This window comes from Phoca vitulina, unplaced genomic scaffold (assembly GCF_004348235.1).
Source record: "Phoca vitulina isolate PV1807 unplaced genomic scaffold, GSC_HSeal_1.0 scaffold13, whole genome shotgun sequence".
NCBI lineage: Eukaryota > Metazoa > Chordata > Mammalia > Carnivora > Phocidae > Phoca > Phoca vitulina.
This window is the reverse complement of record NW_022589716.1, coordinates 5,799,516-5,821,197: the sequence shown is the minus strand read 5'-3', so window position 1 is coordinate 5,821,197 and position 21,682 is coordinate 5,799,516. Positions and strand designations below refer to the sequence as shown.

The window sequence follows — 21,682 nt, the reverse complement described above, 5'->3', positions numbered from 1 at the left end:
GCTGGGACAGAGCGGTACTCTAGGCTCCCCATTCCCAAGGTATTGCTGACAGGAGTAAAGAGAGACCATGGTTTTGTTCCATGTTTGGTAGGGTAGGGAAGTATTGTCTATTTCTCTCTTGGTAGGTTGCACATTTCTTGGACCATTAGCTAGAGACAGCTTGGGGAGCATTTTTATGTATTCCTGTTGGCCTTTCTCAGTTGCCAGCTACTCTAGTACCCAGTCTGGGTATAGGAGACAAAAAGAGAAAACCCAGGTATCTCATCACTATGTCATTTTGTGATCCCAAGGTCCCAAGCCAGTAAGATTCCAGAGTCATTTTGGTTTATGTATAATGTGCAGGGTTTTTTTGTTTGTTTGTTTATTTTTTTTAGCTGCTGTTTGTAGAGGAATAGGATGTGTGTTTAGTCCCTCTTTATCCAGAATCAGAAGTCAATGTTGTCTTTCTGTCTAGGTACAACATATATTTCCCTGTTTCTTAAAACTTTACTTTTCAAGTTTTCTTAATATAGGGTGCACTTATTTCTCATTGTTTATAACTTTTGTTGCCATTATGGATGGGATTCTCTTTTTCTTTCTTACATTTTAAAATTGGCTAATACTGTTAATTTTTGTGAAGAAAAGAGTTAATACAGTTAATACTCTTGTGAAGACAAGAGTTAATGGTTGCCTGTCTTTGGGAACCCTAGAACCCTGTTAGCCCTTGGCCAACCCCTGAGAATATGGCCTTCAGAATGCTCTTTATGTTTCTGATGACATTCTGTATGCCCAGGGCAATGGATGATGCTGTACCAGTTTATTAGGATTGTTTTGCACAAGCATCACAATTGATGATGCGCTTCATTTCGCTGTTGGGGTCCTGAGTTTCAGTTACCATGGATGGTCATGTAGCCAGAACAGTTGCCTACATGCCCCCAACCTTTGATAAAAGCTTCAAACCCTTGGACCAGAGTGAACTTCTTTTGGCAGACATTTAACATTGTCCTTCCAGTTTGCGGCTAGAAAGAGTGTATCTTGTGTGGTCCCAGGAGGGGAATGACTTGGAAGCCTATGTGTGATTTCTCTGGACTTCACCCAATGTATATTTTTGTTCTGTTGCTCTTACTCTGTATCTTTTGCTGTAATAAGCCTTGGCTGCGAGTATAAACGGCTAGTCTTTTTTTTTTAATTTATTTTTTTATAGATTTATTTATTTGACAGAGAGAGACACAGCGAGAGAGGGAACACAAGCAGGGGGAGTGGGAGAAGCAGGGGGAGTGGGAGAAGCAGGTTTCCCGCGGAGCAGGGAGACTGATGCGGGGCTCGATCCCAGGACCCTGGGATCATGACCTGAGCTGAAGGCAGACGCTTAACGACTGAACCACCCAGGCGCCCCAAACCTGCTAGTAAGTCTTGTGAATCATTTTAGTAAACCACCTAACTTGAGAATGATCATGGGACTCCTAAACTTTAAAAAATTAGGCTAATTTCATATCCAACCACATTGATAGTAAATTTTTATGAGAGCTACTAGTTTACCAGTTGATTTTCTTAAGTGTTCTAGATCACATTGTCTGCAGAAAATGTGTAATATTTTTCTCTTCCTCTTTATTTATAGGCTTTAATTAATGTTAGGCCGTCTATATGAGTCTATCAGTATACTTATGTTTCTAGTCTTTTTTTTTTAAGATTTTAAATTTATTCATTTGAGAGAGACAGAGCGAGTAAGAGCACAAGCAGGGGGTAGGGTCAGAGGGAGAGGGAGAAGCAGGCTTCACACTGAGCAGAGCACCCGACACGGGGCCTGATTCCAGGACCCTGGGAACATGACCTGAGCCAAAGGTAGATGCTTAACTGACTGAGCCATCCAGCCCCTTATGTTTCTAGTTTTTTAAAAAATATTTATTTTGGGGGGGGAGGGGCAGAGGGAGAGGGAGAGAGAGAGAACCTCAAGCAGACTCCCTGCTGAGTGGGGAATCCGACACAGGGCTCGATCTCACAACCCTGAGATCATGACCTGAGCCGAAATCAAGAGGTGGATGCTTAACCAACTGAGCCACCCAGGCACCCATTATGTTTCTAGTGCTTTTGTTTTTTTTTTTAAGATTTTATTTATTTGAAAGAGAAACAGTGAGAGAGAGCATGAGAGGGGAGAAGGTCAGAGGGAGAAGCAGACCCCCCGCCGAGCCGGGAGCCCGACGCGGGACTCGATCCCGGGACTCCGTGATCATGACCCAAGCCAAAGGCAGTCACTCAACCAACTGAGCCACCCAGGTGCTCTATGTTTCTAGTTTTAATGGGAAAGTTCTCAATGTTCTACATTAACTATGATGTTTTTATACTTTTTCAGTAAACATTTTCATATTAAATTTTCTTCTGCTTCTAGTTGACTGAGAGTACTTATCAGTAATGAATGTTAAACTTCATTAATATTTTTTCATTTATTGAGATAATCATATAATTTTTTCTTCTTTAATGAAGCAGTCTGCATCTCTTTTAGGTACAGATATTTGATTATCCTTTCTTTTTTTTTTTTAAAGATTTATTTATATATTTGAGAGAGAGAGAGAAAGAGTGTGTTTGTGTGTGTTGTGTGTGTGTGAGAGAGCAGGGGGAGGGGCAGAGGGAGAGGGAGAGGGAGAGAGAGAATCTCAAGCAGACTCCTAGCTGAGTGTGGAGCCCAGTGTGGGGCTTGATTTCACAACCCTGAGATCATGACCTGAGCCGAAATCAAGAGTCGGATGCTAAACCGACTGAGCCACCCAACTGCCCCAGCCCTTTATTTCTTCTGTGGTTATTCTCGCTTTCTGATTTTTCTTGATTCAAGTTTGGGAATTTTCATTTTTCCAAGAATATCATCCATTGTCTACTTTTTATTTCGTTAAAAATTTTTTTAAATGAAATAACCAAGAACTGGTAATACTAAGCATGATTTTTCAAAAAAGATTCTTTTATATGGACATACTAAATTTAAATAATAATTGTTAATATTAATAATGTTGTGGTCATTGTCACTAAACATTAAACAAGTATCTGCTTTATCTATGCCTCCTCTTATACTCAGGCTTTCCCTCTTTGATTATGAAATATATATTGCACAGAACTCTTTGAGGTACTGCATTAAATGTGATTCTTAGACAGTTGGTTGCAGTATTTCTTTCTAACATACTCTCTCAATAAATTTGGTACCCATCTGTGCAGATATCTCTAGGCTTTGCTTTTTAGCTATCATGTCTGACCTGGTTTGGGTAGATATTTTGCCCAAATGGTAACAACAGTATTTCCCATCCAAAGTGCTCTTCCAAAACCTTGCCACTCCCCCATTAATAGGTGGAGTTATGTTCCTTCCCCTTGAACTTGGGTGGGCCTTGTGATTGCTTCAACTAATAGAGTACAGTGGAAGTAAATGCTATGTGACTTCTAAGGCTAGGTCATAAAAGGCAAGGCAGTTTTCACTTGGCTCTTCTTAGGAGGCTCACTGTTAGAAACAGCCACTATGCTAATGAAAAAGCTAAGGCCACATGAAGAGGTCTAACAGGAAGAACTAAGGACCTTAGTCCTCAGCCCTGGCTGAGCTGCCAGCCAACAGTCTGTACCAACTTGCCAGCAACATGTGTGAGCCACCTTGGAAACTGATCTGCTAGCTCTCAGTAGAGCTGTCCCAGCTGATCGCATGTGAAACAGAGACGAACCCTCCCTGCCTGAGTCCTGATCAGATTGAAAATTTGTGAGCACAATCAATGACTATTTTTGTTTTGTTTTTATTTTTTTTAAGATATTATTTATTTGAGGAGACAGTGAGCAGGAGCAGGGGTGGGGGAAAGGCAGAGGGAGAGGCAGAAGCAGACTCCCCACTGAGCAAGGAGCCTGATGCAGGGCTCAAACACAGGACCCTGGGATCATGACCTGAGCCAAAGGCAGCCCCTTAACTGACTGAGCCACCCAGGCGCCCCCACTATTTTTGTTTTAAATCACTATTTTGTTATGCAGCAATTGATAACTGATATAAAGATAAATCCAAAAAGTAGTTGAGAGTGGGAAGCATACTGCTTCTGAATTTCTGTCCATTCATTTAAAAGCTTTCTTCTCATGGCTTCCACGAGATCACACTCTCCTGTTTGTTTTCAACTTCACCTTTGTCCCTTTGCTCGCTTATCATTCTTTATGACCTGTAAATATTAATGTTCCCAAATGCTTAATCCTGGGCCCTGTCCTTTTATCTGCCCTTTTCTCTAGCTGTATTTTCTCCCTAGGAGATCTCATGCAGACTTGTATCCTGGTGACTCCAAAACCTATGTCTCTATATCTACAGCATTCCTCTAAATTCCTGTCTGGTATTTTGAACTGGTCACTTCATATCTCCATTTGAATGTTTAGCAGCATTCTCTAACTTAATATGTTCAAACCAGAATCACTTTTTTTTTTTTAAGATTTTTAAAATTTATTTATTTGACAGAGAGAGACATAGCGAGAGAGAGAACACAAGCAGGGGGAGAGGGAGAGGGAGAAGCAGGTTTCTCGTGGAGCAGGGAGCCTGATGTGGGGGTTGATCCCAGGACCCTGGGATCATGACCTGAGCCGAAGGCAGACGCTTAACGACTGAGCCACCCAGGCGCCCCCAGAATCACTTTTTAAAAAGAGTTACTTATTTTGAGAGAGAGGGAGAGAAAGGGTGTGTGAGTGGGGGGGGAGGGGCGAAGAAGAGGGAGAGGGAGAAAGAATCTCGAGCAGACTCCCTGCTGAGCACAGACACCATTGTGGGGCTCCATCTCACAATCCTGAGATCATGACCTGAGCTGGAATCAAGAGTTGGATGCTTAACCAACTGAGCCACACAGATGCCCCTCAAAGCAGAATTATTAATCCCACATCCCCTGACCTATTTGTCCCCCAGTCTCCATTAGTCTCCACCAATCACCCAGTTGCTGAGGTAAAAAATTTAGGATTTATCTTTGATTGCTTTTTTTCTCTCACTCCCTGCATTCAAACCATCAGCAATATTAAGACTGGTGTGTAATCTGCATCTCTCACAGTTCAGATATACAAGCACTTACATAAATATGCATATATATGGCTTTTGGCTTTACTGAAATAGACTCCAAACACATATTACTCTGGAACTTACTTTTTTCAGTTGACATCCCCCTATCAGTAAATACAGATTCAACTGTTTTTTTTCTCCCAATTTCTTAATGGATCTCTAGATAACAAACATCTGTAGTTTATATATATACACAGGACCACAATATATTTACTGGGGTATGGTGGTAATTTTCCCTTTTTCTTTTCTTTTCTTTCTTTCTTTTTTTTTTTTTAACGATTTTATTTATTTGAGAGAGCATGCCTGAGTGGGGGGGGGCAGAGGGAGAGGTAAAGGGTGAGAAGCAGACTCCCCAGTGAGTGCTGATCCTGACATGGGGCTCAATCCCAGGACGCTGAGATCATGACCTGAGCCAATGTTAGATAGATCCTTAACCGACTGAGCCACCCAGGCACCCCCCCCCCTTTTTCTTTTTCCTGTCACTTCCTCCTTCCTTCATTTCTCTCCACTCTCAAATCAAGATAACTCAACTAAACAGCATATATCCACTCGTATCTTTCCCCATACTCATAAAATCAAACAAATATATGCATGTATATATAAGTTTAGGTGTCTTGCTTTTCCCATTCAACAAACCCCAAAACCTCATGGAAACTCCTCCAGAATATCTAGTATAGTGAAAATTCATTCTTTTAAATGACAGTATAATATTCCTTGGTATAGATATTATAAAATGTATTCCTCCATTCCCTTATTTATGAGCATTCTCTTTATTTCCCCCAACACAAGTAATGATACCATTAATATCTTTGTACATTTATTCTTTGTACTAGTACTTTTATTTCTATAAACTAGAATTTCAGAAATAGAATTTGCTGGTCAAAGGATACATACAAGTTTTTATTAAATAGTAAATAGATACATTTATTAATCAAGCAGAGGGTAGACAAAATAACAGTAAAACAAGTATCTGTGGACTTACCACCTAGTTTAAGAAAGAGAGATTTAGTGATTCTCTGAAGCCTCCTTGGTGCTCCCATGATTCCTTTTCCCCCTTTAGAAAAAAAAAAAATCCTGAATTTTTTTTACTTTTCCTATCATGCTTAATTCCCTGCATAATCTGTTCTTTAATTTTGACTTGTAAAACTTCATATAAATGAAAACAAAATTATATATTCTTTTATGTCCTTTTTTTTCCTGGTCATTATATTCCTGAGATTTAACTATTTTGATAGGTGGAGCTGAAAAGTTCATTCATGTTCAATGCTGTTTAATCATTCATTATATAAATGCACGGTGTTGTATGGACATTTGCCAATACTGCAACGGACATTTCTGAACATGGCCTTTGGTGTACACATGCAAGTTTCTGTAGTTTGCATATCTGAGATACATGCAATTGTTGGTTGTGGGGTATGCCCATATTCAACTTTATAAGGTAATGCTAAATTGTTTTCCAAAGCCATTACACCAATTAACATTCCCACTAACACTGCATTATGCCTGATTTTCCTGAACCATCTTTTCAAATGTTTCTTAGCTATTAATTTTTCCTCTTTTGTGGTATTTGCCAATTTAAAAAATTGGGTTGCCTTTTTCTGATTTGCATGAATTCTTTGTATATTCTAGATCAGTGGTGTCCAAAAGAAATAAAATGCAAGTCACAGAGGTAATTTAAAATGTTCTAGTAGCCACAGTTAAAAAAGTGATAAGAAACAGGAAAAATTAATTTTATTTTTTAAAGATTTATTTATTTTAGAAAGTGGGGAAGGGGCCGAGGGAGAGAGAGAATGCTGAAGCAGTCTCCCCGCTGAGTGGGGAGCCTGACGTGGGGCTCTATCCCAGGACCCTGAAGATCATCACCAGAACTGAAATCAATAGTCTGCCACTTAACTGACTAAGCTATCCAGGCATCCCTGGGCAAAATTAATTTTAATAGTTTTTTTACTTAATAAAAATCTACTTACCAAAATATTATCATTTCAAGATGTTCATACAAAAATTTTTTTTGTACTAACTCTTTGAAATCTGGAATCTATTTCATACTTACAGCACATCTTACTTTGGCCTACCTACATTTTAAGTACTCAAGAGCCACACGTGGTTAGTACCTACTGTACTGGGGTATAGCTCGAGATACTTTTGTTGTTGTTATACGTGTTGCAGACCTTTCCTTCTAGTTTATGATTTTTCCTTTCACATTCTGTCTTTTGAGGACAAAGTTTCAAGGGAGCTGAATTTTGACTTCTTTGGTTTGTACTTTGAATTTTAAGAACATTTTTTCTATCACATGGGCATGTCCCAAAGATACTGTATTATTCTACATTTTATTCTAAATCTTTTCATGTTTTGCCTTTTATATTGAAGTCTTCAATCCATCTGGAATTGACTTTTGGGTTAAATATGAAATAAGGATCCATTTTTACTTTCTCTCCAGATGGATAACCAATAAGATAACCCAGCTCTAACAGTCTGGTGTTGATGTTGTTTTTGTAAATGGTATGTTTTATTTGCTTGTGCTTTCTATTTGCTGGATTATGGAAATGCAGTTGATTTTTTTATCTGAAAAACTTGAAGAATTGTCATTAGTTCTAAGTATTATTCTGTAAATTATTTTGCGTTTTCTAAGTAGACAATCATACCACCTGTAAATAACAACTGTCCTTTTCATTCCTTACATGTTTTATTTCTTTTTAAAAAAAGATTTTATTATTTATTTGAGAGAGAGAGAGGGAGAGGGAGGAGCAGAGGGAGAGGGAGATCATCTCTAGCAGACTCTGACTCTGCACTGAGTGCAGAGCCCTATGGGGGATTGATCTCATGACCCTGAGGTCGTGACCTGAGCAAACCAAGAGTTGGAGGTTTAACCAACTGAGGCACCCAGGAGCCCCTTACATGTTTTATTTCTTTTATTGTTTTATTTTGCTGGCTAGGACTCAAATACAATGTTGAATACAGATGATGACAGCAAACATTTTGTTTTACTTTTAATTTCAAGAGAAATGCTTTATTTCACAATTACGTATAATGTTTGCTCTAGGTCTTTATCAGGTTAAGGAAGTTTTCTTCTATTCCTGATTTGTTAAAGGTTTTTTGGTTCCTCTTTCTTTTATTTTTTTAAAATTAAGAATGGGGGCACCTTGGTGGCTCAGTTGGTTAACCATCTGCCTTTGGCTCAGGTCATGATCCCAGGGTCCTGAGATCAAGTCCCGCATCAAGGGTCCTTGCTCAGTGGGCCTGAGAAGCCTGCTTCTCCCTCTGCCTGCCGCACTCCCCCTGCTTGTGCTCTTTCTCTCTCTCAAATAAATATATAAAATCTTTTAAATAAAATTAAATTAAATTAAGAATGTTTACTGAATTTTAACAAATATTTTTGCCTGCATCTAAAAGTATTTGGATGTACCATCTTTATTAGCTTTCAATTGCGGCTGTAACAAAGTATTACAACCTTAGAAACTTAAGACAGCACACATTTATTTTTTTTTTTACAGTTCTGCACACCAGAAGTCCAGTATGGGTCTAACTGAACTAAAAACAGTGTTGGCAGGCTACATCCATTCTGGAGGTCCTGGGAGAAAATCTAGTTCCTGCTCATTTGGGTTATTGGCAGAATTCAGTTCCTAGAGGTTGTAGGACCACAGTCCCTGCTTTCTTGCTGCCTGTAAAATGAGCGAGGGTCATTGTCATCTTGCAGAGGCTGCCACATTTCTTGGCTCATGGCCCTTTTCCTCCATTTTCAAAGCCAGCAACAGGCAGGTTGAGTCCTTGTCCTTTTCATCTCTCTGACCAACACTTTTGCCTTCCTCTTCCATTTTTAAGGATTTGTGATTAGATTGGGACCAGATAATCCAAGATAACCTCTCCATCCCAAGGTCTGGAACTCGATCACATCAAAGTCCTTATTGTCACACAAAGAAACATAGTCACAGGTTCCAGGGATTAGGAAGCGGACATCTCTGGGGAGCTATTCTGCCTACCACACCATCATAATTTGTTAATATGTGAATTACTTTAACAAGTTTGCATAACTGAACACTAACTTTCATTCCTGAAATAAATTCAACTTGATCCTGATTTTTATCTTTTTAACGAATTGTTGGATTTGCTTTAATATTTTGTTCACGATTATTCCATCTTTGTTCAAAAATGAGAATAGCTTGTATCTTTTCCTTTCTTGTCCTATCCTTGCCTGTCTGGGTCTGTCTGTCCATCTATTCATCCATCCCTTCCTTTCTTTTTGAGAGAAAATTGACTACTGACTCATTTTTTAATGGTTTTAGGACCAGATAGGTTTTCCATTTCTCACTGAGTCAGTTTTACTAGTTTGTTTTTTGTTTTTTAAAGATTTTATTTATTTGACAGAGAGAGACACAGCGAGAGAGGGAACACAAGCAGGGGGAGTGGGAGAGGGAGAAGCAGGCCTCGTGAGCAGGGAGCCTGATGAGGATCCCAGGACCCTGGGATCATGACCTGAGCCGAAGGCAGACGCTTAACGACTGAGTCACCCAGGTGCCCCAGTGATTTCTTTTAAAAAAAAATTTTTTTTTTTAAATATTTTATTCTTTTATTTGACAGAGAGAAAGAGAACGAGCCAAAAAGCACAAGCTGGGGGAATGGCAGAGGGAGAGGGAGAAGGAGAAGCAGGCTCCCCGCCAAGCAGGGAGCCCGATGTGGGGCTCAATCCCAGGATCCTGGGATCATACCTGAGCTGAAGGCAGACATTGAACCGAGTGAGCCACCCAGGTGCCCCGCCCCCTTAGTTAGTGATTTCTAACTTAATTTCATATTTGTCAGAGGACACGGCTTATGCAACATCAATCATCTGAATTTGTTGAGAATTACTACATGAACTTACATGTATGTGGTCAATTTTCATAAACATTCCACACATGCATATTAGGATATGAGTGCTCTGTTGAGTGCAACAGTTTATATATATATATTAATTCAATTTTTTAAATTATGTTGTTCATATCTTCTGATTCTTGTCTATAAGATCTATCCATTATTTTGAGGTGTGTTAAAATCTCCACTATACTGGGATATTCATTTTTCTTGTAGTTCTGTCGAATTTTGCTTTTTGTATCTTAAGTACATGTAATATGCAGGCATGTTTAGAATTCTTAAGTCCTGGGGTGTTTGGTGGCTCAGTCGGTTAAGCACCTACCTTCAGCTCAGGTCATGATCCTGGAGTCCTGGGATCGAGCCCCACGTCCAGCTCCCTGATCAGCATGGAGCCTGCTTTTCCCTCTGCCTCCCCCTGCTCCTTCTCTCTCTCGCTCACTCTCTCTCAAATAAATAAAATCTTTAAAAAAAAAAAAAAAGGAATTCTGAAGTCCTCGTGAACTTATCATTATTTAGTAACCTTCATTTATTCTTAGTCTGATGTTACCAGCTTTCTACTGATATATTAGCCTGACATGTTTTTCCATCCTTTTACATTTTTCTATGTTCTTGGTTTTAAGAACGTCTCAAAAATAGCAGATGGTTGGATTTTGTTTCCTTGTCTATTTTACATTCTTTTTTTTAAAACTGGAGTCTTTATTCAATTTACATTTACTGTAGTTACTGAAATATTTGCATTTATTTTTTACCATATTATTTGTGATTTCTATTTGTTTCACTATTGCTTTCTTTTTTCTATTTCCATATGATGCTTTTTTTGTAATTTTGTTCTATTTTCTCTATTAACTTAGAAATTAGAACTCTCTTAGTAGTTACTTGAGATACTTTAACTTGAGTACTTAAAAGAATAAAGCTTAATCCATATTTTTACCCTCTTTCCAAACAATACAAGGACTTTGGAAAACTTCAACTCCAATCATCACTCTACCCTTCCCACTTCCAAATTATGATTTTATTCTCCTGGATATTAGTTCTATCTTGCCTTACTTTATTAACCACACAAATTATGTATTATTACTTTGTTACTTTTTTAGTTTTAACCACTTATTTACCAATTTCTTTGCTCATTGTTCCTTCTTGTATCAGGGAGTATTTTCTGTTGGTGGTAAACTCCAGATTTTTTTTGTCTGAAAATGTCTTGAATCAGATAGCCAGATTCAAATCCTGGCTCTACCTTTCCTTAGTCATGTGACCCTAGATAAGTACCTTAACCTCTGGGATCTTTGGTTTACTAATTTGTAAAACTGAGTTTTATCCTTTGCTGGGACAGACAAGGCTGGGAAGGAAGATGCAATAAGCAGCTCCTGAGATGAATTCTCTGAAAGGGTGCCAAGATCAAAACACAACAAAACAAACACTATAATCACTTCCCTGAGTGTCTGATACTCTCGTAGAGAAGACAAAATTAACACACATTGAAAAGGAATTAGTAATATTCCTGTGTACTTGAGGGTTAAGTGTATGGTTCTTTCAAGTCACCAGGTCCAAGCCCAATGAAATGGTTGGCTCTTAGGAGCTTATGAAGGAGCCTTCACAGAAGACAGTGCTTACCTGGATGTCAATAGCTTATCAGCTGCTCAATAATCTAGTCTGGACAGGAAAATACAATGTGAACACTTTAGAGTTTCTAAAAGAAAAAGAGTAAAAAAAAAAGTAAGGCTTTCAAAAGAGTAGCAAATTAAGTATTCATTAAACACCTGGCATATACAAGGCCAAACACTATAAAATATTAAAGACAATAATGCTTCTGCCTTCAATGAACTTGTAAGAGTTGGGAAGATAGACTTATGTGATGAAAATCAGTTAACAAAGAAGTACGGAAGAGAAAAAGACAACTACAGAGTACAATACTACTATATAGGAAGGTGCTAACTTGATACAAATAATGTATGTGATAGGGTTCAATATAGGTTGCGTATTGCTTTCTAGATTCCTCTTGTGTTGAGATCTGCAGATTGAACATGATTAAAAATCAATTGTAAGTATACTTTTTTTCTCTAAGGAATTTCAGAGACAATGAGTGTGATAGATTTGTGCAGAACAGTTAAAATAACCATTATTCTAAATTATGCTACCATTCTTTTGTACATTGATTAAATCTAAAATAACTTTCAAGCATGTTGAGCCTTAAATTTGTAAGGTAGCTGATTTTTTAGTGCATGGCTATTAGTTTACATGTACTAGGTACTTTCTCAGACATTATCACATTTCATGTTCCCTAAATGCTAAGATGTTGGTTGTATATATTTCTATCCTACAGAGAAGTAAACACATATTTAAACCACTTGATCCAAGTTTTTCTTTTTTAAAGATTTTATTTATTTATTTGATAGAGAGAGACACAGCGAGAGCAGGAACAGAAACGGGGGAGTGGGAGAGGGAGAAGCAAGCCTCCCGCCAAGCAGGGAGCCTGATGCGGGGCTCGATCCCAGGACCCTGGGATCATGACCTGAGCTGAAGGCAGATGCTTAACAAATGAGCCACCCAGGCGCCCCTTGATCCAAGTTTTTCATTTGTAGAGTAATACACATTGTTCTAAAAACTATCTCATTATATTTTTAATTAATGGAAACGAATTCATTTCATTTATAACAGAATAATTTTTTGATCTACTAAAACTAAACAGTAAATCACCATCAAAAGCTGTATATAGGGGTGCCTGGGTGGCTCAGTTGTTAAGCGTCTGCCTTCGGCTCAGGTCATGATCCCAGGGTCCTGGGATTGAGCCCCACATCGGGCTCCCTGCACCGCGGGGAAGCCTGCTTCTCCCTCTCCTACTCCCCCTGCTTGTGTTCCCTCTCTCGCTATGTCTCTCTCTGTCAAATAAATAAATAAAATCTTAAAAAAAAAAAAAAAAAAAAAAAGCTGTATATAACAGCTTCTAAATATCCACATCATGTTCCTTTTTTTTTTGAGAGCCTGCACATGTGTGAGGGTGGGGAAGGGCAGAGGAGGAGAGAGAAAGAACCTTAAGCGGGCTCCACAACCCATCATGTTTCTATTCTAATGCTAGGATGGACCTGTATGTATTTATGATTTTATGGTTGATATACAATTATAGTAATAGGCAATTTTGGGTTCCCAGAGACCAAACAAAGAAAAATACATTTTTGGAATATGTAATACAGACCATTCCTCTATTCAAAAGTACACTGGGGGAGAAAAGAACAAATAGATGATAAGGATCATTAACAGCTGGGAATAGATTCAAGATAATATTTAAATAATCAAGATAATATTTAAATAATCAAGGAAATTGAGTTAGTATCTCACAAATTGTTGCGATTTACATGAGTCTTGTACTGGCAAGCTTGAACTTTCAAACGTTTGATCTTGATATAACCCAGCCTTGTATCTATTATTCATTTATACTCCCAAACTGCCTGATGCTATATTCAACCTTTCATATATCAGCAGATGACTATTAACTCCAATCTATGGCTGCCAGTAATAGACCTGATTCTGCCAAGGTGAGAGTTTTCGTGGGAGCATGTGGGTAGAGATACAATTTCCCACACTGCCCTGCTCACACTCCCAATGTTGGCCTTGTTGCCACTGCCAACCCTGCCCCCTCTTGGCAAACCAAAGGACTTTGAGGAGTCCTAGGACTGAAGGCCTAGGGTTTGCTTTTCTCTTCCAAATTGGCATCTCTTGAGGAGCACAACCAGTCCCCTGATAATCCTCATCTGGGGAAAAGACTTGGTCAGGGAAGAGTGGGATGGGAAGAAGCAAGAGTAAGTGAGTAGCAGTGGCTTCCCCATTCAGCTCTAGCTGTGGGTTCAAGGGGGAATGACCCTTTCTGTCTCTCCTAGAGCTTTAGCCACATTCCCATGTGAGGTAGCAGAGCTTTGGCCTGGGTACATTGAAAAAAAAAAAAAAAGGTACCACCTGGTCCTTGGAGTACCTCACTATCTTGATTGTATGGCTTTTGTGTGTGTCGGTTCTAAGAACTATCTTGCCAATATATTACCTTAAAAATTTTTACAAATAGGGATGCCTGGGTGGCTCAGTTGGTTAAGGGTCTGCCTTCAGCTCAGGTCATGATCCCAGGGTCCTGGGATTGAGTGCCACATCCGGCTCCTTGCTCAGCGGGGAGCCTGCTTCTCCCTCTGCCGGCTGCTCCACCTGCTTGTGCGTTTGCTCTAGCAAATAAATAAATAAAAATCTTAAAATTTTTTTTTTTTTTTTTTACAAACAGTAGTTTGGAGACTGTGCTTAAGAGATCAATTGTCCAACTTTGGGCCAAAAGGCTCGCCTAAGGCAAGAGATGCCTGAGTCGACTTTGTTTCGGGGTCACTAAAGCCTACCCTAGGGTCCCCTGGGATGGGGTGGTCTGGGTTAACAGGAAGCAGTAATGGCAGGAGCAATTATGAAGGTTTTTATGGTTTTCAGCACTCTAGGAATGAATACCTCTTATGTTTCGCCTTAAGACTTTTTGACATTTTTCCTTCAAACACATTTGCAGAAGGCTTTATGTAACAAACTAGGAGACAGTCAATATCTAATAATGCTAAAGACAAAATTATTCCACAGCTTTGATCAAGGGGCCAGGCTCAAGAATATGTTCTGAGGATGCATTGTTTTTGTTTTTGTTTTTTTTTAAGATTTTTTATTTATTTATTTGACAGACAGAGACACAGCGAGAGAAGGAACACAAGCAGGGGGAGTGGGAGAGGGAGAAGCAGGCTTCCCGCCAAGCAGGGAGCCCCATGCGGGGCTCAATCCCAGGACCCTGGGATCATGACCCGAGCTGAAGGCAGACGCTTATCGAATGAGCCACCCAGGCACCCCTGCATTCTCTTTGAATTTAAAATACGTGCACAATGGGGCTCCTGGGTGGCTCAGTCGGTTAAGCGGCTGCCTTCGGTTTAGGTCATGATCCTGGAGTCCTGAGATCAAGCCCCACATCTGGCTCCCTGCTCAGCAGGGAGTCTACTTCTCCCTCTGACCCTCCCCCCTCTTGTTCTCTCTCTCTCTCACTTTCTCTCTCTCAAATAAATGAATAAAATCTTTAAAAAAAAAATACATGCACAAAAACCCCTGGTACAATAACAGATGAGGGCATTTAATAGTATTCAGTATTCTAGTAATCTTGCATGAAAAGTAACCAGGCCCAGTGACACACACTGGAAAGTGGCAGGGCTGGTATACGATGCAAAGTAGAGTTAGCTCTTAACCACTGCACTAAAATAAAATGTCTGATTAACTGTTGACATTTACTGGAAGTTTAGAGCTTTACAAATATTCTCTCCTTTAATCCTTGCAACAGTGTCAGGACCTATCCATATTAACATTCTCATTTTACAATGAGAAAAAAAGCACAGAGAAATTATGTAACATTCTGTAAAGAAGTGGTCATGAGAGACTTAAACCTAGGGAATCAGATGGGCCCTACACCTGGATCCTATGCCTAAAGGCAACAGAAAAAAAAAAAAAAAAAGCTAAAATAATCCCCAAGTGAAAAATGGTGATAAAAAGCTAGTAGACACTGCCGGCCTATGCATATGCGCATGCACACACACTTTCAGGATATAAAAAAGAGCCAGTAAAGGGTGTCTGTTCACTTAGATCACATTTCAGTAATTAGGACACAACTGTCTTGATTTAGGCTGCTGTAACAGAATACCATATAGACTGGGTGGCTATAAACAACCGAAATTTAGTTCTGACAGTTCTGGAGGCTGGAAATCCCAGAGCAGGGTGCAGGCATGGCTGAGATCTGGTGGGAGAACTCTTCTGGGCTGTAGCCTGCCCTTTTCTCCTGCTATCTTCCCTCACAAGGCAGACAGCGAGAGAGCTCAATGGGGGGTCTCTTTTATAAGGGCACTAATCCCATTCAGGAGGGCTCCACCCTTATGACTTAATCACCCTAAGGCCCCACCTCCTAAAACCTGAGAGGTTAGGATTTTTAACATATAAACTGGGTGGGTGGGAGGCACACAGTCAGTCCACAACACATACTTCCATGCCACTGTTTGCTGGTAAAATCCTATTTAAAATTATAGTGACCCCCTCCCGAAAGCTGGTCGATCCTATGAACTCCCAATTTCAAAATGATCAATTGTCATAAACTCTTCAACGTCCTGAGCGTTTAGCTAAAGGCTTTATGCATTGTTTCTCCTTCCAAAAATAACTAAAAACGTAGCCCTTTCAAGCTGTCCTATTTACTCTCACCTCGTCATCTTCGCAGGAAAGTGATCGACAGCCTTCGACAAGGACGTCTGCTCCGAGGCCTTAAGAACCCCGCGGAAGACGGGCGCTGTGGCCTTGCAGAGTTGGGGTGGGGGCAGAAGACCCAGAGGGCGGCGGCAAGGAGGAGGGGGCGTCCCGGGAGCTCGGCCTCCGGGCGAATCCCGGGCCTGGCTCCGTTTCCGTACCTGCTGAGGGGTGAGATGAGGCAAGGGGGAGAGAAAGCGAGGAGGAGAAATAAAGAGAAGGGCGAGAGGCTCGGGAGGCGCGGCGACCGCGGTACCTCAGACCTCGGAGGCCCGGGGGAGGGGCCCTCGGCGCCGCCGCCGCAGACTCCTCTGCCCCGGGCGGGCAGGTCTTCCCGGGCGGCGGGGCAGGAAGGGTAGAGTCCCGGCGGGCTCGGGCCGTCCCCCCGACGTCGCCAGCCAACAGCCCGGGACTAGGCCGGGTCACGCCTCAGCCCCCAGCCGCCTTGGTGGGCCCGAGGGAGGGGTCGCGGCGGCGCCGCCACTCGGGGTCCGGTGCTTATTGTTCCGGGAAGCCGCGGGGAGGATCGCGCCGGCCGACCCGCCCCCGCCTGGGGTCGCCCGGCAGCTGCGGGAGCGCCAACTGGCGGCGGACGCGCGGCCCGTGCGTGTCCCTTTAAGGGGCCGGGCCTGTGAGGCGGAGGGGCTGGCGGGGTGCGCGTCGCTCCCCGTGTGAGTGTGTGGGGGAGAGAGCGGCGGGCGGGCGCCGGAGGGAGGGAGGGAACGAGCGAGCGAGCGACGCGGGCCGCCCCTGCCGCCGCCGCCGCGGTCGGACCAGCGGCCTCCTCCCCTCCCCTCCCCTCCCGCGCGTCGCCCTGCCGCGGGGAGGGGGCTCGCGTCGCCGCCTCCAGCCGCTCCCGATGAAGCAGCTGCCGCCGCAGCCGCCTCCGAAGATGGGGGATTTCTACGACCCCGAGCACCCGACCCCTGAGTAAGTATCTGCTCCGCCAGAGCCCCGAGGGCGGCGCGTCCTGACGGGCGGCGGCGCGGGCCGGCGCGAGGAGTAACGGGCCCGCGGTGGACTCGCGCGGGCGGCGTGGGGAGCAGGCCCGCGCCGCCGCCGCCGCCGCCGCCTCGCCCGGGCCGCGGCGGGTCGGCGGTTGGGCCCGGCGTTGGCGCGGCTGCTCGCGTCGCAGCGGCGGTTGGGCCGGGCTGGTGGGGGAGGGGCGGCCGCGGACACGGCCTCTGCCGCCGCCGCGTCCGCACCGACCCGGCCGCTCGAGGCTCGGCGGTCTCTTCCGGCTCCCCGCGGTCCGCTCAGGCCGCGCCGCAGGCGAAGGGGCCGAGGCGGAGGAGCTGCCGGTGTCGGGAGTCAGCGAGAGGGCACCGGCGAGGGTAGGCCGCGAATCCCCGGGCTCGGGTGGAAGCCCGGCCCGTCACCCGGCCTGTCGCCCGGCCTCCCGGCGACCGCGGCTCGGACCGGAAGGGCCTAGCGTGCCTCTCCCGGCCCGGGGCCGCGGAGGGTCCGCTCTGCCCTCTCGGGTTTGATTTTTTTCTCCTGGAACTCGATCTTGGCCTCGTAGTGCTTCCGGCTTCAGATTCTGCACCTTTGGCACTTCGGTTTTGTAATGGTGGCGAGGTTTGTGTGGCCCCGATGTTGAGGTGACACCGGGTTTGTTTTTCCGCCTGAAAATGAAAGCCTTCGGAGGGGCAGACGTTCTCTTCCAGATTGTGGGATTTGCACACTTTCGGACACAACTTCCTTGGTAACAGGACCCTTGTACCCTAAATGGATGACTTTCTACTTCTCGTAAAGACTTACTTAAAAACCCGGGATCGTTTGAGGATTCTCTAAAGAGACAGCATTCTAGAAAACTGAAATATAGTTTTGCCCGAAAGTATTTTTTCAGCCTTGGACTTTTTTTTTTTTTTTTTGATATTTCTGTGGAGGGCTGTATCTGCTACTGTATCTGATACCTCCGAGAGCTTCCACTCCAGAGCCTGGATTCACTTCTTTCCCTACGCCCTCACAAGACTATTGTTTTAACATGCTATCTGAAACTCCATTTGCTGGTGTTGGTTGAAGTCTAGACCTACGAATATACGACTCATTTCAAACTTAACCGTTGGTAGGGATTTCAGATGAAACTGTCACTTTATGAGCAGAAGGATTCCAAGAGATTTGCTCTTTTGACACATTTTACCTTAGCTCTGCTATCGCTTTTTTTTTTTTTGAACCCTTTGCCAAAGCTTTTCAACTTGGTCCAGTAATGTCTGGATCTTCCTTGATAGTTCTTAGATTCAGTTGCAACACAGAAGGATTATGTTGGGATATTGACGGTTGTTTCTGCACACAAAGAGAAATAATTACACTACGTTTCTAGATAAACCCAACTCTTATTTTTGATAGTAAGTTGTCTCAACATGGCTTTATCCTTTCATGGGTTCTTTGCTTTTAGGTTAACATTACCTTGATTAGATTGTTTTAATTTACTGCACAATCATCAGTTCAGTTACAAAGCTCATGTTGTATAGGCTTTTGGTGTGAGACTTGGAGAACCTCAAACCATTCTGTATCATGATCCAATAAACACTTATTGAACAGTTGTCCTGTACAAAATAACATGCTAGCCCCCTGATTGGACTAAGTGCTTGCTGACCGTTCTTTTTACCAGGTTGTGTGGTGAAGTCCAGAAGCCTTAAGGATCACATCCTTACACTTCTTGGGGAAAACATAATTTTTCGTAATGTGGGAAAATGAACTCAGAAGTGCATCTTTAATGGACCTGAGTAGGGAGGAATCAAGAATGTTTATTTTTTGACACAAGGTCTTGGAGTTATTTGCACTGCTTTTATGTCACCACTGCTTTGCATTTTTAAGTTCCAAGGTGTGTGTGTGTGCGCGTGGTGTGTGTGTGTATTAACCTGCATGGAGTATAAAAATAATTATAAAATATTTTCTGTTATAATACTATAAGAACTAGAAGGGATCTTAGTACATCATCACCTGTTCTTCAGATGCAAAAACTGAAACCTAGAGAAATGAAGTGACAGGAGACCCTCTGAGGTAGTATGTAGAACCTAGTTAGTCATTATGCCACTGGAGGGGGGAAAGCAGTACAGTGTAGGGTTAAAGAACTTGGATTTCAGAGTCACACATCCCTGGGTTTGAACACTAGTTGAACCTTGGACAAGTGTCTTCATCTCTCTAAGCTTGGGTTTTCCCATCTTCAAAATAGGGATTGTGATGGTAGCAACCTCATAGGGCTTTGGGGAGGATTGGATGAGAATAATGTATGAAAAGCCCTTGGCACAGAGTGTGGCGTGTATAAATGCTTCTAGCTGGGGTTCATCAGGGAATACTTAAGAGGTAGGATTTTAAGTCAAGCTTGGAAAGATTAGGTGGGCTTGAGGGGGTAACGTGCCCGGGGGAAGGAATGACCAAGTGCCCCTTTTAAACTTCGGGTAGTTTGAAATGGTTCTTAGACACATGAAGAAATTGAGGCACGAAACATAAATTCAGTTTGATTGAAGTAACTGTTGGAACCTAATGTTCTGTGTTTGTCTTGTACTCACTCTTTAATCAGACACAGCTGTGAGACCTGGCTTTTTTTCCTGTGGCATATAGGATTGTGTTTCAGGTGAAAATGGCTGTAATCGCCTGAGTATCTGTGCATTAGGTGTCGGCTGTTGGGGCCAGGTGTTGAGGACACTGCAAATTAGATCCAGTTAAAGTCTTTAAGGAACTCTTCTGATGAGAGAGGCAAGTACTTAACAGCCATAGAAGTGCTGTTCTTTGAACATATGCATGTCTATTTTGTGCCAAACATAGGCGCACTAGAGGTGAGTGGTGTACAAAACAAAATTTGCCCTTGTGGGCACCCCTCCTAGTGATGGGTAGTGATGAATAATACAGAATATTCAAAGGTAAGTGCTTTGAAAAATGGAGCAGGGTAAGGGGGAATCCAGAATTTCTGGGAAAGATGTAATTTTTTTTTTTTTAAGATGTGATAATTTAAAATGAGGTAGACTGGGTGTACCTTCTTGAGAATGGTATTTAGGCAAAGACTTGAAAGGGAGGGAGAGCCATGTTAATATCTGGGTTGAAAGCATTTCAAATAGAGGGAATAGTTCCAAGGTGCCAAGGCAAAGGTAGTGAATTCTGCCTGGTATGGCTAAAATGGAATGAACAAAAAAGAGCAATAAATAGTAACTTGGCTCAGGGTGGGATGCAGATTTCACAGTGCTTTGTAGAGTCATTATAAGGACTTTGCCCAGAATTTTCAATAGAGGAGTGACATGGTCTGCTTTCAGCTTCAGAAGGATCACCCCCTTTGCAGGGGAGAACAGAAGAAGCAGGGGGACTTGTAATGAAGTTAGCAATCCGGAAGAGAGCTGCTGGTGACTTGTAAAGGTGGTAACCAGGAGATGGTGAGAAATGATTGGATTCTGGATATACATTGAAGAATAAACCAATATGATTCGTTGATAGATCAGATGTGGCATGTGAGAGAGGAGCCAAGGATGATTCCAAGGTTTTTCGTCTGAGTAGTTAGAAAGATGGAGTTGCCATCAACCATGGTAGTAGGTATGACTGTGACAAGAGCAAGTTTGGGAAATAGATTAGGAGTTCAGTTTTAGACATGGTTAAGTTTGAGATGCCTGTTAGACATTCGGGTTGAATTGATAACCAATTCAGTCTCCTCCTGGAGTTCAAGGGAAAGTTCTGGACTAGAGATATGTTTTGTGGTCATCAGCTTAGTAGTAGAACCACAACACTGGAAGACATTACCAAGGGAGCCTATGAAGAAAGAGACAAGGACCCAGGAGTGGTCCCTTTAAATTGCAGTATTAAGAGGCTTTTATTATAGTGTGCAGTGTAGGGGTCTTAAGATGGATGGCATCCTTAAACTTAGGGGGGAAAATTACCTCTTCACTAACCTCTAACTAGAAGTTAGCATTTCTTTTAATTGCCAGTATAAAGAGCAAACTACAGTACTACCAACAGTACTTGTGATTTTACTACTAGTACAAGTCATATTTTTTATGATATGCTGTGGTTGTAGGTATCTCAAAATGTTTATCATTACATCAAAACATTGATGTAAGGTAATGTAAACATTACATTATGTACATTATTACATCTCTACATTATAGTAGAGAAGAGGTCTACCACTACATTAAGAAGCATGTGTATTACTGTGTCACACATTTGGGGTTTTTGTCCTCAACATAATTGGTCTTATTTGTAATCCTTGTATTTTATTTTATGCATTTAAAAATATTAAGCTGAGAAGAAATCCACCGGCTTCATTAGACTACCAAAATTTTTTTGTCCAAAGCACACAAAAAAAGTTAAACTCTGGGCTTTGGAGCTAGGTTTTAGAATCTCACCTCTTTTTTTACTTAATAGCTTTATGAAACTGAGCAGGTTTCATAATTACTCTGTGCTTTAGTGTCATTATTTGTAAAGTGGGGATCATAATAGTATTTTCTGCAAAGGGTTTTATGAGGATTTAAGAATTAGGACAGTGTTAGCTCTTTTATTATAAGTATTGGATAGAAAGATGCAGCTAGAAAGAAGAGTACAGGGCATCATGAT

At 42.1% G+C, this 21,682-nt stretch overlaps 1 protein-coding gene and 1 long non-coding RNA gene across 5 annotated transcripts in view; one reads left to right on the top strand and one right to left on the bottom strand.

The window, feature by feature from the left end:
• LOC116637222 overlaps window positions 1–16,783 on the bottom strand; it is a 45,222-nt gene extending 28,439 nt beyond the window's left edge. The window contains exons 1-3 of the long non-coding RNA XR_004300427.1: window positions 16,100–16,783; window positions 11,477–11,552; window positions 6,003–6,074 (exon numbers count right to left, since the gene is read on the bottom strand). This is a non-coding gene — a long non-coding RNA (uncharacterized LOC116637222). The remainder of the gene's footprint in view (window positions 1–6,002; window positions 6,075–11,476; window positions 11,553–16,099) is intronic.
• Window positions 16,784–16,843: 60 nt separating this feature from the next.
• Window positions 16,844–21,682, top strand: part of SETD2 (SET domain containing 2, histone lysine methyltransferase) — a 124,193-nt gene continuing 119,354 nt past the window's right edge. For 2 of the 4 annotated variants that reach the window (XR_004300426.1, XM_032412599.1), the window contains exon 1: window positions 16,896–17,071. Coding sequence is in view for 2 of the 4 variants with exons in the window: in XM_032412599.1 (XP_032268490.1) it covers window positions 17,001–17,071 (71 nt within the window). In the remaining 2 variants the exon portion in view is untranslated. Of the gene's footprint in view, window positions 17,072–17,375; window positions 18,490–21,682 lie in introns of those variants that run through there. The other 2 variants (XM_032412597.1, XM_032412598.1) reach the window with 2 other exon arrangements.